The 13,711-nt window shown below is 45.8% G+C and overlaps 1 protein-coding gene across 1 annotated transcript; it reads left to right on the top strand.

Annotated features, from left to right (window-relative positions):
* The first annotated feature begins 2,112 nt into the window (after nucleotides 1-2,112).
* Nucleotides 2,113-13,451, top strand: LOC131558476 (transmembrane protein 178B-like). Its single transcript, XM_058806236.1, has 4 exons — nucleotides 2,113-2,494; nucleotides 9,097-9,210; nucleotides 10,458-10,595; nucleotides 11,816-13,451. Exons 1-4 carry the CDS (start codon nucleotides 2,113-2,115, stop codon nucleotides 12,058-12,060), a joined length of 879 nt encoding a protein of 292 aa, XP_058662219.1. The 3' UTR covers nucleotides 12,061-13,451.
* Nucleotides 13,452-13,711: the final 260 nt, after the last annotated feature.

Raw genomic sequence — 13,711 nt, 5'->3', positions numbered from 1 at the left:
GAGTGCTGCTCTGAGTTCCCTGAAAAGCATAATCAAATATTTTCAGGGAAAGCTTGCATGGTAACTTTACTGTTCAGAGAGTTTTGTAATCATACTTGACTGTAATCAGTTATTTTTGAAAATCAAAGAACCTCAAGGCCTGTCTGGTTTCAGTTAACAATAAGCTGGATACCTGCCATGTCAGGTATCATGAAAGGTTTTGTGGCTATGTCAGTTGCCATCATGAAAGGTTTTGTGTTCCAATTGCCCTGAAAGGACTAAGAGGAAATTCTGTACCCTTCAAAAACATGGGTTCAGAAAATGTCTTATCCCACCCTTCATTTGGAAGATTTTCAGCTATAAATGGTGCATTTATATCTCTTCTTACCCAAAGTCTTCTTTAAAAGGAAGGAAAACCACAACCCAAGAGCTGGAAGAAGATGAAAGTAGGTAGGTGATCAAGGGCATAATGTCACAGTCTGTGGATTTTGCCAGTGATCTATATTTTGGAATCTCTGTCCCTGGATTTACTACACTGCTCTTGGGCTGTGCTGGAATTCCTGCCCTTAGGACTGTGCTATGAGCCTTTCTCCCTCATCCCTTTTTCCTTCTCAAAAGTAATCAAAATTATCATGAATTAATCAGCTATCTGTTTCACAGGCTCTGGGAATGATGGCTCTGACACAATTGCAGTAGCACAGAAAGGAGAAACAATTAGAGTTTATTTAATTCATGGGAACCTTCTAAGATGATGGTGTTGCTGAAGCCCCTGTCTTTTGAAACTGTATCCAGAGCAGTGCACATGGAGAGTAAGGTGACATAATAGGATTGCAGACTTAGGAAATGTGACTATTTGGATCTTTCCAGGAAAGAGCTATTACAATTGAAGGATTTTTCCATGTTAGCTAGAGCAGTGATTGTATTTGAAAATTATTTTTCATTCTTGCTATGGAAAACTTAATTTAGCTGGTATGTGTAAGAAAATTCTTTTGACAGCAGCCCTTTCAATTTTTCTGCCTTGAAGGCACCAGTGTGCAGCTGCATGGATGGTAATCCCATCTGTCCAGTGCAAACTGCAGAAGAGGATCATGCAGAAATGTGATTAGAACAAGCTTTAGCTGTGGCTGCTGCATGTTTCCACCAGGCAGAGTGCTCAGGGGAGATCAGCAGTACCCTGTGCTGGGCAGTGCTGCTGGGAAAAGGACTGGGGAGGGTGTTTAGGTTGTGCTCAGTGTGGCCGAGAGACCAAGTGTCAAGGGGAAGGTGGTGGCAGGGAGAAAGGATCAGAATCTCCTACAGCTGAGCATTTGCTCCTGGGATCCAATTAAAACTAATTCTAACAAAAAACACCCGAAGCTGAGGATTTCAAAATTGGATTTTAAATTAGTAGTTTAGGCATAGTATATTACTAGATCATTTTATCTGGAGGCCACAATTGATGAGACAATGCCCTAACAACTGGCTTTGGGGACTGACTGGTAGTGCTGCAGCTGGAGGAACAAGCCCTATACAACAAACGGGATCAGAAGGGATTTTGTGCCCCTAAAAATGCTGCATTTAACTAATGGCTCGGATTTAATCTGCTTCTCACTGCATAAAATAGATGGACATTTTTCTGGCCTTATTTTCCATTAACTGATAATGAAGGGTGGAGGAGAAGTCATAATCCAAAAGCCAACAAATGATGTTGCGGGTGGTGTTTGCATTTCGTGTAGATTTGAAAACCTGCTGGCTTCCGCGGCCTGAGCTGGGCTGGTCTCTGCCCTTCTGCCCCGGGCAAGCCAGCGGGACGGGCGTCTGCCAGGCCAGAGGAGGCCGCGGAAAGGCTCGGAGGGTAGGTTCACCCCTTCCTCCGGTCATCCATCCCCGGCAGCTGCCCGCGGCCACCCCCGCACCGCCCTGGACACGGGCTCCGCCGAGGGAGGGGCCCTCGGTCCGCGGAGCAGGAGCCGGGCGCGGCGGGGGCGGTTCCGGGACCCCCGTGAGGCCGCGCCGGGGGATGCCGCGGTGCGGGACCGAGCCCGGCGCGGCGCGGGGGGCGCGGGCCCGTCCCTTCCGGGGGCGGTGCCGCGGGCGGCGGCCCCAGCCGGGCTGCAGGGAAGCGCCCGCCCCTGCCGCCCCCGGCGTGGTAAGATGGCGGCCGCGGCTCAGGCGCTGAGCGGCACCGGGCTGCTCCTGGCCGCCGCCGCCCTCGCCCTCCTGGCCGTGGCCATCGGCACCGACTCCTGGTACGAGACAGACGCGCGGCGGCACCGCGAGCGCTGCCGCGGCTTCGGCCACAAGCGCAGCGACCCGCCCGGCTCCATGTCGGCGCCCAGCTCGCACCTGCCGCTCCGCGCCCGACCCCCGCGGGCGCTCCTGCCCGGGCGCCCCCCGGCCCCCGCCCCGGCCGCCGCCGCTTCCGCCGCGCTGGACTCGCACTGCGGCCGCCGCTTCAACTCCACCGTGTCGGGGCTCTGGAGGCGCTGCCACCGCGCGGGTTACGAGCCGGACAGCGAGGAGCTCATCCGGAAAGGTGCGGGGGCGGGGGGCGGCGGCGGCCCCGCCGCTGTCCGTGGTGCTGAGCGCGGTGCCGCCGGGGCTGCGGGCGGGGCGGCGGCTGCCGCTGCCGGGGCGAGAGCGGGCCGGCGGGCGGGCGCGGATGGAGCCCGGCGGAGCCGTGGCTCCCTGGCGTGCGGAGAGCGGCGAGCGCGGCCCTGACCCCATCCCGGGTCCTGTACGCCTCCCTCTCTGCTGGAAATGCTGCAGTGCTGGGTGGGACCGCGTCCTCAGAGAGCCCCTTCGGTGGCCCAGTGCTGGGCCTGACTCGGTGGGCGTCCTCCTAACCCTGACGCTTCCTTCTAATTGAGTGCCGAGAAACATGCAGTGTTGTTGATAGCACTGTGATTTTTGCAGCAAGGTGAAAGGGACCTGTTGTTCCCATTCTAGCATGAGGGAGTTCTCATTGCTGCAGTAGATTGCCAGGCTTTCATGGTGGCAGATGTCACTCAGGGCCCCCGGGGTGAAAGGGGAGAAAGCTATGGATCTTCTACTGTTGTGGCACATGGTACAAAGCCAAGCAGGCCATGAAGTATAAATAAAAGTCCTGCATTTGATGGTACAAATAACGTAGTGGGCTGACCCATGAAGTCAATCGGTTATGTATGGTTAATAATAAATAACAGACTTAGTGTTCCAGCAGGTACATATTAGCACAGAGAGAGTAGGAGTTGGGAAAAGTGCTTCCATTGAGGCACAAAATGGAAATGCTATCTTAAGAAAGCGAGAGCAGTTCTTCAGCTTGGCTTCCAACTGTGACGCCAGTCCTGCACAGCAGAGGCTGGATAGACTGGCACTGTGAATCTCAGCTCGTCTTTGTCCCTTCTTTCCAATGCACAGCAGTGACTCTTACTTCTCGAAACTCTAGTGCTGGCTTCTTTCTCAATTTATTCTCCTAGGATCCATTTTATGTCATTTCATTTTTATTTCCATGCTGAACTCCTTTCACTAAAAGGGGACTCATTAATTTCTTTCTATTAATTGTGGCTGTCATGTAAAATATTTATCTATTTTTCTGCTTCACATCAAGTAAAATGCTTTCAGCTCCCACTGAGATTAGCTAAGATGGGGGAACAGGTGGGAAGGATACTAGTTTGGTCTCAGTACTTCTCTTTCTAAGGTATTTTCCCAACACCACAACAAGTCACATAGGGAGGCTAGAGTCGGCATTCTATATGCAGGCCATTACAGGGTGGTGAATGGTCTTCCTCAGTGTTTGATGGGTAAAATTGAAAGGACTCTAAATCCAAAATGTTTTCTGTCTACTCTATTTCCTTTTTCCCCCAGCTGTTCTAATAAAAGACCTTGAGACCTTGCCTTTCCCTACAAAAAGCATTGCCCCCCTTATATTCTTTGCCTATTAGGTCTGCAGTTGCTACTGTAAAGATTTATGTGTCATCTTACAGAGGGAAATTATTAATAATAGTTCTTGTAGAATCAGATCTTTAAATAGATATGACTCTCTTATCCCTTCTCCTGACCTGCTTTACTAGCAGCCTTTCCTCGTTCCCACTGTGTCTGTCTTTTCTCTGACAACTGTGATTAAGCAGCCTTTTCCAACTGATGGTCAGGTGTGGCTGCATCTGAGCTGTTCTCTGTAGCATGATACCAGATCTGGTGCTTCTGAAAAGGAAAAGCTGGTATTTTTTCCTCTGGTGTGACCTGAAGATTGCTCCTGTGCACTGCTGGAAGTCCTATTCCTCCTCAATTTGCATTAAGTTTTCAGCTAGCTCTTTGGTGATGTGTGATGCCTTTCTTTATTCCTAGTATTCCTTAATCTAGTGAAAGAGGAGTAAATTTTTTCCAACAGTTCTGTGGTAATTTTGGTTTGGGTTTATAGTCTCCATTTTTTTCTAGTCTCTCTGGAATAAGATTTCTTTCCTTTCTGCATCTCTCCTGAATTCTGAATAAATTACTTAAGTCCATAAATACACATACTCATAGATAATTCCATAGATTTGTAGTCCATCTAATCTACTGCTATTAATACAAAGCAGTTTCATGGAAACTTGCATACTTGAGCATTGTAGATAATGATACATATACTAGCATCCATTTATATATCTGGGATATTTAAAAAAGCAAAATATATTCACTTCATAAATTTAAAAGGAAAAAACTAGTCAGAAAATGTAGTGCAAAACTGAGAGGTGGGAAATGTTTAAATGTAAGATGGGAATGATATGTGAGATTTTTCTTATAATGCAAAATGACTATTTTGGAACTGTGAAAAAATACAGTTTCATTTTAAAAATACAATTAAAAGGAAAAAGAAGGAATGATGTAAAAACCACATGGGGGAAATGGAGATTAGCAAGAAGTAAGAGATAGAAGGTGAAGAACTGAACCATTTGGTGGGGAAACAGAGGATCTCTGTGCACATATGGGAGGTTCTCTGAGTGTAAGAACAGGAGCACTACACGTCATCTTGTAGAGCCTGTGCTATGTGGATTCCACATTCAATAACTGATGCTACAAAAACCATCTGCATGGGCTGTTCTTAAGCAGTGAGGTACTGCAAGGGTTCATTATATATTGTTTAGGGGTCTTCTCTACCTATTGGTAGAGTAAAAAAGTGTTGCTTACAAAATGGTGACAGTAGAAGATGATGAATTGGGAAAGATCCATTCTAGCAGGATGCTTTGGATGACTTGGTGGGCTCATTGAACATGTGCTTTAAAATCCCAAAACTGAAGGATTAAAAAATAAAAGGTTCATCGCTGTTGATAAACCAGGCATTTTATTGCTTTTCAGGCTTGCTCTGAAAAGTCTCTGGAGTGGGACTGGTACATCTCATATATACTGAGAAGACTTGGTACCACGATGTAGCTGAGAAAGTGAGGAGAGCCACTGGATCCTAAAGCAGAGGAACACACCAGTTTGGGGCCATAGTGAGGCCCTTGAGAGAAAACTGCTCAGTCCTGGTATCTGTACTTCCCATTCTTTCTCACTGATGAGAAGTGGGAAGAGTTACAGGATTGCCTGTGAGGTCTGTAGAAGATCTATTATAGTGACATGTTTAACAAACTTGATCTGTTTGGTCATGGTCCTTGGTAAGTATGTTCTGTCAGTGGGATCTGTCAGAGTTCTTGGGGTATTTTAAAGAAAGGTTGATTCATTTGATCTGGTGGCCCTTGGGTGACAATGTGGACACAGTGAATGCGTGGCCGTGGTGCTCCTTACAATCCTGGGCAGAAATGGTCGGAAAAGGCCTGGAAGCTTCAATGGCCAATTGGTCCTGGGGCATGAAGGAGGGGAGGGCCAGGCCTCACATGGTATTTAGATGCTAGCTGGCTGTGGCTGCTCATGAGTAGGAGGGAGTCTCTCCCAGCTGTGTGAGAGTTGAACTGCTCTGATACTGGGCCATGTAGCAGAATTGGAAATGACCCCCTCCATTTCTTCATAAACCTCTGGCACATTGTGTAAAGAAAACCTGCATGTCTCAAAGCTGGAGACAAAAACTAAACTGAAAATCAGGGTGTGCTAAGCCCGGGATTACAGACTGAATGTATCACAGCAGGGTTGGTGTTTCCTTGTTTCTGGCAGTTTAGGAATAAGGGGCCTGTGCTCTGCCTGGGTATCTGGCTAGTCTAGCAAGCAAACTCTGACCTTTCCCATCCTTCGTCTTCAGTCAGGAGAAAGGACTCATCCGGAGACACTCATGTATACTCTTCCAAGGGGAACCTGTCTGCAGTTGCAATCCTGAGGGGTAAAAAAAAAACATGTTGAGGATGAGGTGTTAGAAACAATGTTGGCTGTGAGAAGGCACAGGAATGTAGCTGGGCCATGAAAGTGTCAGTGTGACACTGCTGGATGCCGTTCATGTTTATTTTTTAATCAAGAAAATTGTACATGCAGTGTGACTTTCACAGTGTTCTGTTAAAGCCCTTAGAAATGCTGGCATCAGGCTGTCCATCTAACCTTTTTCTTGGATGTGTGCTTTATGGTTAACTAATGACCTGGAGGAGAAGGAAGCACCTGCCTCCTTCTGTCCTGCATTCCCAATGTACTTGTGTGCCAAAACAGACAACACACACTTGTTGTTCACCATGTGACTGTTCTATTCAAGCCCTTGCCTGAAGGCAAAAGTTTTCATTTTGGCAGGCTTTCTTATGGTACTTGTCTGAGTGTGTGTTGTAAAAAAAAGGAAATCACTTTGCTAGCAGGTTTCTGAAATGGAGGGCAGGATGCTGTCCCTATTTTATAGGCTGCAATTTCAGGTATGTAAGGCTCAGATCCAAGGACATACTGGAGAACCTTTGAAACACCTTTTGCTTAACAATAACTTTAGACTGCAATCCTGATTTTGATTTTTACTTTTTTTCTTGAGTACTTAGAGAACAAGGTGTTATATGGCTTTAAATGCAGTCCTGCAGAGTACCTGGTCATATTTGAGTGCATGCCATCTCTTCAAGTGAGACTTAGAGATTCACTCAGAAAATGGTCAACACAGACTAGTGATGGTAAATGCAAAATTGAGGTTCTGAAGGGTGCCTGGGTGCATGTTAAAATTTCCTGGGAGAAAATGGCTTAGGTATCCAGCTGAGATCACACTCACTACTTCTCCAAGTCTCTGACTCTCTTGCCTGCCTATTTCAACTTTTCTAGAAGATCTGCAGAGAGAGGCCTCCCTTGTTTTGCCTATGGTGGCTCACATTAGAGTGGGTCCAGCCTGTGCTCTCAGGAAAATGGAATCTTGTTGGAAAAAGAGCTTGTGCTGGTGTGATCAAAGGCTGTTACCAAGCCTATGGATTAGAGGTCAGCACTGAGCTAAAGCCCTGAAATCTGTGCACTCCTGAGCTTTTTTTTTTTTTTTTTTTTTTTGCAATTTTGCTGTTTTAATATAATTGTTATGTGCTAACTATATAAAATCAGCACTTTGAGTTCTGGGGAAGAAAGGATTAGGAGTACAGTTTTTAAACCAGAGGCAGAATGAATTGATATCCAAAAATTTTTAAATAACCAGTTTTGTATGGGAAGGTGGAGAGGTTTTAGTTTTAATTTACATGTTAAACTCCTGGAATAATAAAGAGCCAATATTTTTCTTAGTGATGTCTTAGCTGAGAAGTCCATAGCTTTGATCATAAGGGATGTATGTCTCTAGTCTTTGCTTTTTCTTTAATGAGCTATAAAAATAGTAATCCTTGCTCTTATTTAAAGTGCTGCTTCATATGTACTACTTTTATGATCAGGAAATGTAAGTGCATAAATAATACTTTTAATGAATGCAGTGTATTATAATCTGAAATCTGATGTCATTAGTTCTATTTACATATTTCTCAACAGTCCATGCAAATCGTTGTGTTGCTGATCATTGCTCAGGCGGCTCCAGAGCCCTGTCTTGAGGCAGGTGCAAGGAGGGAGAGGAGGGAGCCCTGCTCAGCAGGAGAGGGCCCCTGGCTGCAGGTGAAGGGCAGCACCTCTGTGCACTGTGTGCAGCTGCAAGTGCTCTGTGCTGCTGGGGAAGCAGCAGGGAGCCACAGCAAGGGAAGGGGTGGTGGGAAGCACAGCTGAGAATTGGAGCCCACTTGAAATGGGAGGAAATGCAGATCACCTTTCCCTCCCTGGCCTGTTGGCTGGAATTGCCTGGGCCTCTCATATGCAGCTTCTGATCTTGTGAAATGGGGGCTTCCTCTTTGCAGATCCTTGCCGAAACCAGGTCAGTACAGTCCCAGTGAATATGGTTAGAGAACAAAATCAAGCTTCTCATTGCTGTGGGAGCCACAGAGAGATCAGTTCTTCTGGGTTTTCTAGTGTCTTTTGCAAAGCTGATCACTGAATCTGCAGCTCTCTGGTAGTGATTGTTCACCAGCTTAATTGCTCACTGGCCAGTTGATTGTTTTTGAATGGTTCTTCTGCTCTAACATTCTAATAGTGGTAATGGCCCTGTAGCCACTGTTTAAGAGAAACTGTTTCTACTATTTAGCTCTTTTATCTTTCTGGTTGCTCTCTTCTACTCCACCATCCATGTTTATTCTCCCCCAATTTCTAAATTAAGAATCCCTTTCAAGAAGAGCACGCTTGTAAGTTCACATTTACATTTGGGGTACACTTTTCTTTTAGCTATTATGGAAACATAGTATTCTACCTGGATACTACTGTTCCCTGAAATTAAGCAAAGAGCCAATGACTATTGGAGAGAATTCAAAAGATTCTCCTATGCAGTTCGCTTTCCAGCATTCATTCAAAATTTTCAAAGTGTTACAATTCTGTCTTCTTAGAGATGAAGCGGTCCTGTTGGTGCTTGGCCACATTCTTGTCTGCTTAGACATCCCAAAAAAGATCACAGCAGTTCCTCTAGAAAGCTTTTAGACATGTTTTTCCTGACTCTCATTACTGTTTAACTTCAGCTGTTGCTTCTTGGAGAGACACCTGGCTCCTGCTTTGCCAGTGTTTCTTTGTAGGTTCTTTCCCCTCCTAATCCCAAAGCCTTTGAAGTAAACAGCTCTTTTTTGGCTACGTTTGCCCTGTTACTGAACGAAGGCTTCCCCTGTGCGAGCTCTGCTGGGCTAGCCAGCCCAGCAGCGCGTGCGAGGCCAGAGGGCTTTCCTGCTGTTTCACACCGATGTCTCTTCACAGGAGTCATTCAGCGCTGCACTGCTGTGAAGTACCACTACACCTCCAGCTCTCTGCCTCGCAACTTGCCCATCAACATCACCAACACCATCCGGCAGGATGAGTGGCACGCGCTCCGTAAGTGGCCCTGAGCAGGCTCAGGAATGTTTGCATCACAGAATGCCCTAATGCAGTGCCAGCTGAGGGCTGGGATCACCTCATCTAAGCATGGCACTGGGCTCTAAGCATAGAGACAGATTGATTAGTGAGGAAGTGCAAGCAGCCAACTGTATGATTGGAAGGGGACATAGGATTTGGAGGGGCTTAAAGCTGGGAATTCAGGAATACAGATGTATTTGCAAGGTGTCATCGTATTCTGGATCTGAGCACAGACAGTTCCTAGCTGGCTTACAGCAAAGGTGCTGCATCACTGTATAGATCCTGTTGCAATTTTCTGTGTGCACACCAGTGACCTGATTCAACCCCCTGGTGACCAGTTTTTTTAGGGAACATCTCAGTTTGTCTTTGCACCAGCACTCGGCCCACAAGCTGCCTTACGCCCAAGTCCTTCCCACACGGATAACTGACCTGTAGCCTGTGACTGAGAATGATCTAATCAGGTTTTTTTTGCTCCCACTTCTCTCTGTTTTTTTTATTCTATTGCTTACATAATTCAACGTAGCCCCTGTCATGTGAGAGTCAGTGCCAAGGAAATCCTAGTTCAGCTGGAGACTGAACTAGGAGGAGACAAGAACGGCAATTTTACTATGGAAAGCAAAGTGCTGTTCATGACACTGGTACCCAAGCTTTTTTTTAGAGCTTGTTACTGGAGTTGTTCCCATAATACTGTATTGATCTGCTGTCTGCTTCTGTCCTCCCACTATTCCTCTTTTCAGTTCACACTGTGTGCCTCCCATGCACTAATCCTTTAGTCCTCTCCAGTGTCCCCTCTTGCTTCTTCTATTTTCAGCAGAAAATTTTCCCCCCCAACAAACTGTCCCAAAGAAAGATGTCACAGCAAAAAAAAAAAAAAAAAAAAAAGAAAAGAAAAGAAGAAAAAAAAAAAAAAAAGAAAAGCCCTTGCAGTACTAACATGAGTTTGACATGAGTTTGTGATGTACCCCTTCTGTCCCATGCTGGGGAGTATTTGGCTGATACTTTGGATAGAAATGCTCTCCAGTTATACAGTGTGCAGCAAAATGGAGCCATTTTAGATGCATTCCCTTAGTTTCAGTGTAATGGGCAAACTACCTCAAAGAAGCTACGGGAGAAGTCCATGGTTGAAATATAAACTTTAGAACCAGTAAATCCACATCTGGCCTCTGCACTGGCTGTTTTCTCTAGGTACTGCCATCTTCATGTCTTTTGTCTTCCTTTTCCTTCAGATCTGCGGAGGATGACAGCTGGCTTCATTGGCATGGCCGTCTCCATCATCCTGTTTGGGTGGATCATTGGTGTGCTGGGCTGCTGCAAACAGCAGGAGCTCATGCAGTACGTGGCTGGGCTGCTCTTCCTAATGGGAGGTGAGAGCCTTTTGCTTCTGCTCCTCAAGTCACCACATTCAGTATTGCTGCCTTGTAAAAATAAAAGTAACGTCAGCCCACCACAACTACATGAAGCAGTTTCTTAGTGCAGCAAAATGTCAGCTCAGTGCAGTTACTACTTCCAGCACTGGGCAGGACCTGTGCTTGTGTGGGTGCTGCATGTTTCTTAGTAGACCCTAATGTGTGTGTATGAGCCTTCTGCTCTAGAGGGCTGGTGTGTAGCACGGGGGCCATGTGCACAATAGTACAGTCCTCTGGCTTGCTCCAAGTGTGCAGCCTGTGGCTCCTGTCAGCTCAGCCCAGTTTTCCCTAGGAATCATAACAAACAAACATAAGTTAATGTGGAGCACCTTTCTGGTACTCAAAGATGCTTAGATCTTCATGTAATGATGAAGTCCAAACCAGCCAAGCCTGGGAGGACATTGGCCCAGTGATAAGGATGTGAGCTCAGTGCTTGCATCTGTTTGTCCTGGGTGGGAGCAGCCTTTCTGTATGACCAAAGTTTTTTCTGAACTTTGGTTTTTCAGCTTGAAAATGGGCAGTATAGACCTGGAGTCTAGTGTAGTACTGTATATTAAACATACTGGAGTGCCTTGTGTCTTCTTAGGCTTTTTCTCCTCTATACAGGTGTTCAGTGAATGTGTAGCAGATGACAAAAATCTGGGCAAGCTTTGTGGGCCTAGGGTACAGCTGGCAGAAATGTAGGTGCTCCTAGTGGAAACCAAAAAGTGCTGCACTTTGCAGCCCTGGGATTCAGTGAGCTAATTACCTTTCATAAGAGAAACTGGCCAAGTACTGTCTGGAACCTGATGACATTAGACACTGGAAATAGTCTCAGGATAATCAAAGCATGATGACCTATGACTGAGCTCAAAATTGCAATGAAAGGTGCTAAGGTAGTACTGGTTATTTGTAAAGCAAGGTATCCTGTAGTCCTACATGTTTTCCCTTCTTTTTTTTTTTGTTTTTTTTTTTTTTTTTTTTTTTTTTTGTTTTGTTTTTGTTTTTGTTTTGTTTTGTTTTGTTTTGTTTTGTTTTTCTCTGCCTTATAAGGAGAGTGGCCAGTATGACTGCAGAAAAAAACCCAAGGGTAATTCTTGATTTTGAAAATGCATGACTTTGAAAATACTGAGGGAAAAACCAGAGCATAATTAACCTGTCTGAGGGCAGTGTAGAACCCTCTTGCTTTTGTCCTGCAGGTACTTGCTGTATCATCTCACTCTGCACATGCGTAGCTGGGATCAATTTTGAGCTATCCCGCTATCCTCGCTACGTCTATGGGCTGCCAGAGGACATCAGTCATGGCTATGGCTGGTCCATGTTCTGTGCCTGGGGGGGCCTGGGCCTCACCCTGCTGGCTGGGTTCCTCTGCACTTTGGCCCCGTCACTCAACACCTCCCGGGCATCTGTACAAAAACCCAGACAAGAAAATGGGGCCGTGTGACCCCAGAGAGTGAGGAGAGACTCTGGAAAGCGCAGCCTGGGCAGAGCTGTGGGTTAACACCAGGAAGAGGTGGCATGTCAGCGTTTGGGGAGCAGTGCCAGAGCTGTCGGAATGCCAGCCCATGGGACGCTGCTACAGCCTCCAGTCGCAGACACGGACATTGCAAGTAACTCCAGGTCTGAATTATTGGCAACTTGATCATTGATGGTTTAAGGGGGACAGTTCTTTCAATTTGTTTTTCTTCTGTTTACAAGGGATTAAGTCCAAGATTGTGTCTTTTTTTGTGCTGTTTTTTGAACTGTACCTCCATGGTCCTGTTATTGTCCAGTTGTAAGGGATGTTTACGCACCAACTCTATTGCTGCAGGTCTGTGTAATTCAGACCCAATTTAGGGCAAGGAGCTAAGTGAAGTTGGCTTGAACACTTTTGCAACAGGCATGTCTTGTGTTGGCTCAGGCCATCCTTTCCCAAAAGAACCTTGATCTAAGCTGAGGTTTAGGCCAAAGAATTAGCCCATTCTTAGTATTAATTTATTTAAATCAGAAACCTGTGCTATTCCATGCTGTGGATTCAGCCATTTACTCACTACTCAAACTGTTTCCAAAAGGAGCTAGCTGTAACTGAGCAGCAAGACTCCAAGAAAACTCTTACAGATTCTGGGAAAGCAGAGGAAAGTTTTTCTCAGCTTCTTACACAGTGAAGGTTATTCATCTGGCTAACATACCCTTGTTTTAACGGGGAGATGTACGCAACATGCAGCTTTTAACTATTCCACCAGACGTACGTTTTTCAAAATGTGTCATAGTTTGAGCTGCCAGGATCAACTTTCACTTCTGAACTAACTTCTGGGTGCAACTCCTGCTCTGTGAAAGGAGATGAGTAATTCTCCCTGGGCTCAAATAACAGTACTGCTAAAATAGCAGATGTACAGCCCCATCTAACATTAGTGTCCAAAGGAACCACAGTGTATTTTCCTCAGGAACACGTGGCTTCTGCCCCTTCCACTGTCAAATGCCCTGAGCGCAGTGTGTCAAGAACACGCGTGTTCTGCTGGAACAAGATCCCTCTCCAAAATGAGCACTAAGGACTTGGTACCAGCACAAGTACTAGGGCTAACTCAGGAACATCAGCCAAAGTACTTTGGAGTGCATTTTTCTTTCATCCATCTATTCCTTTTTTCCTTCTTACATCCCCACCCCTCTCCCAAGTGTCCAAAAACTGCACAGGTAAAGATGAGATGGCCAGCATTTGGAGATGTTTACATTGTATTTAAAATACAATACAGTGGCATGTAAGATACTTAATGCTAAAGTCAGTGTATTTATGAAAAGTGTAATTTTTAAATGGAAGTTGTAATTCTCAACTGGCATTAAAAGTACTGAAAGACTTGCTCGGTGGATGAAACCTCAAATTCTTTATGACTAATGACCTGACTGATTCCCCAGAGAGCTCACATACACATACCAGCAACAGTGTTAAAGCTTCAGGAGTTAAGTTCACATGACAAAGTTCAAACATCATTCATGTGTCAATTATGTTCACCCTTGCAAAGTGAGTGTTCAAAAGTTTCCAACTCTAACCATGCTGCAGGCTGTTCACTGGCTGTGCAGGCAAGAGCCAGGGATGCTGTCTGAGGTGCAGGTCATCAGTG

This window comes from Ammospiza caudacuta, chromosome 6 (genome assembly GCF_027887145.1).
Source record: "Ammospiza caudacuta isolate bAmmCau1 chromosome 6, bAmmCau1.pri, whole genome shotgun sequence".
Taxonomy (NCBI): Eukaryota; Metazoa; Chordata; class Aves; order Passeriformes; family Passerellidae; genus Ammospiza; species Ammospiza caudacuta.
Note: the sequence above shows the minus strand (reverse complement) of the source record. Positions and strands in the feature narration are given on the sequence as shown.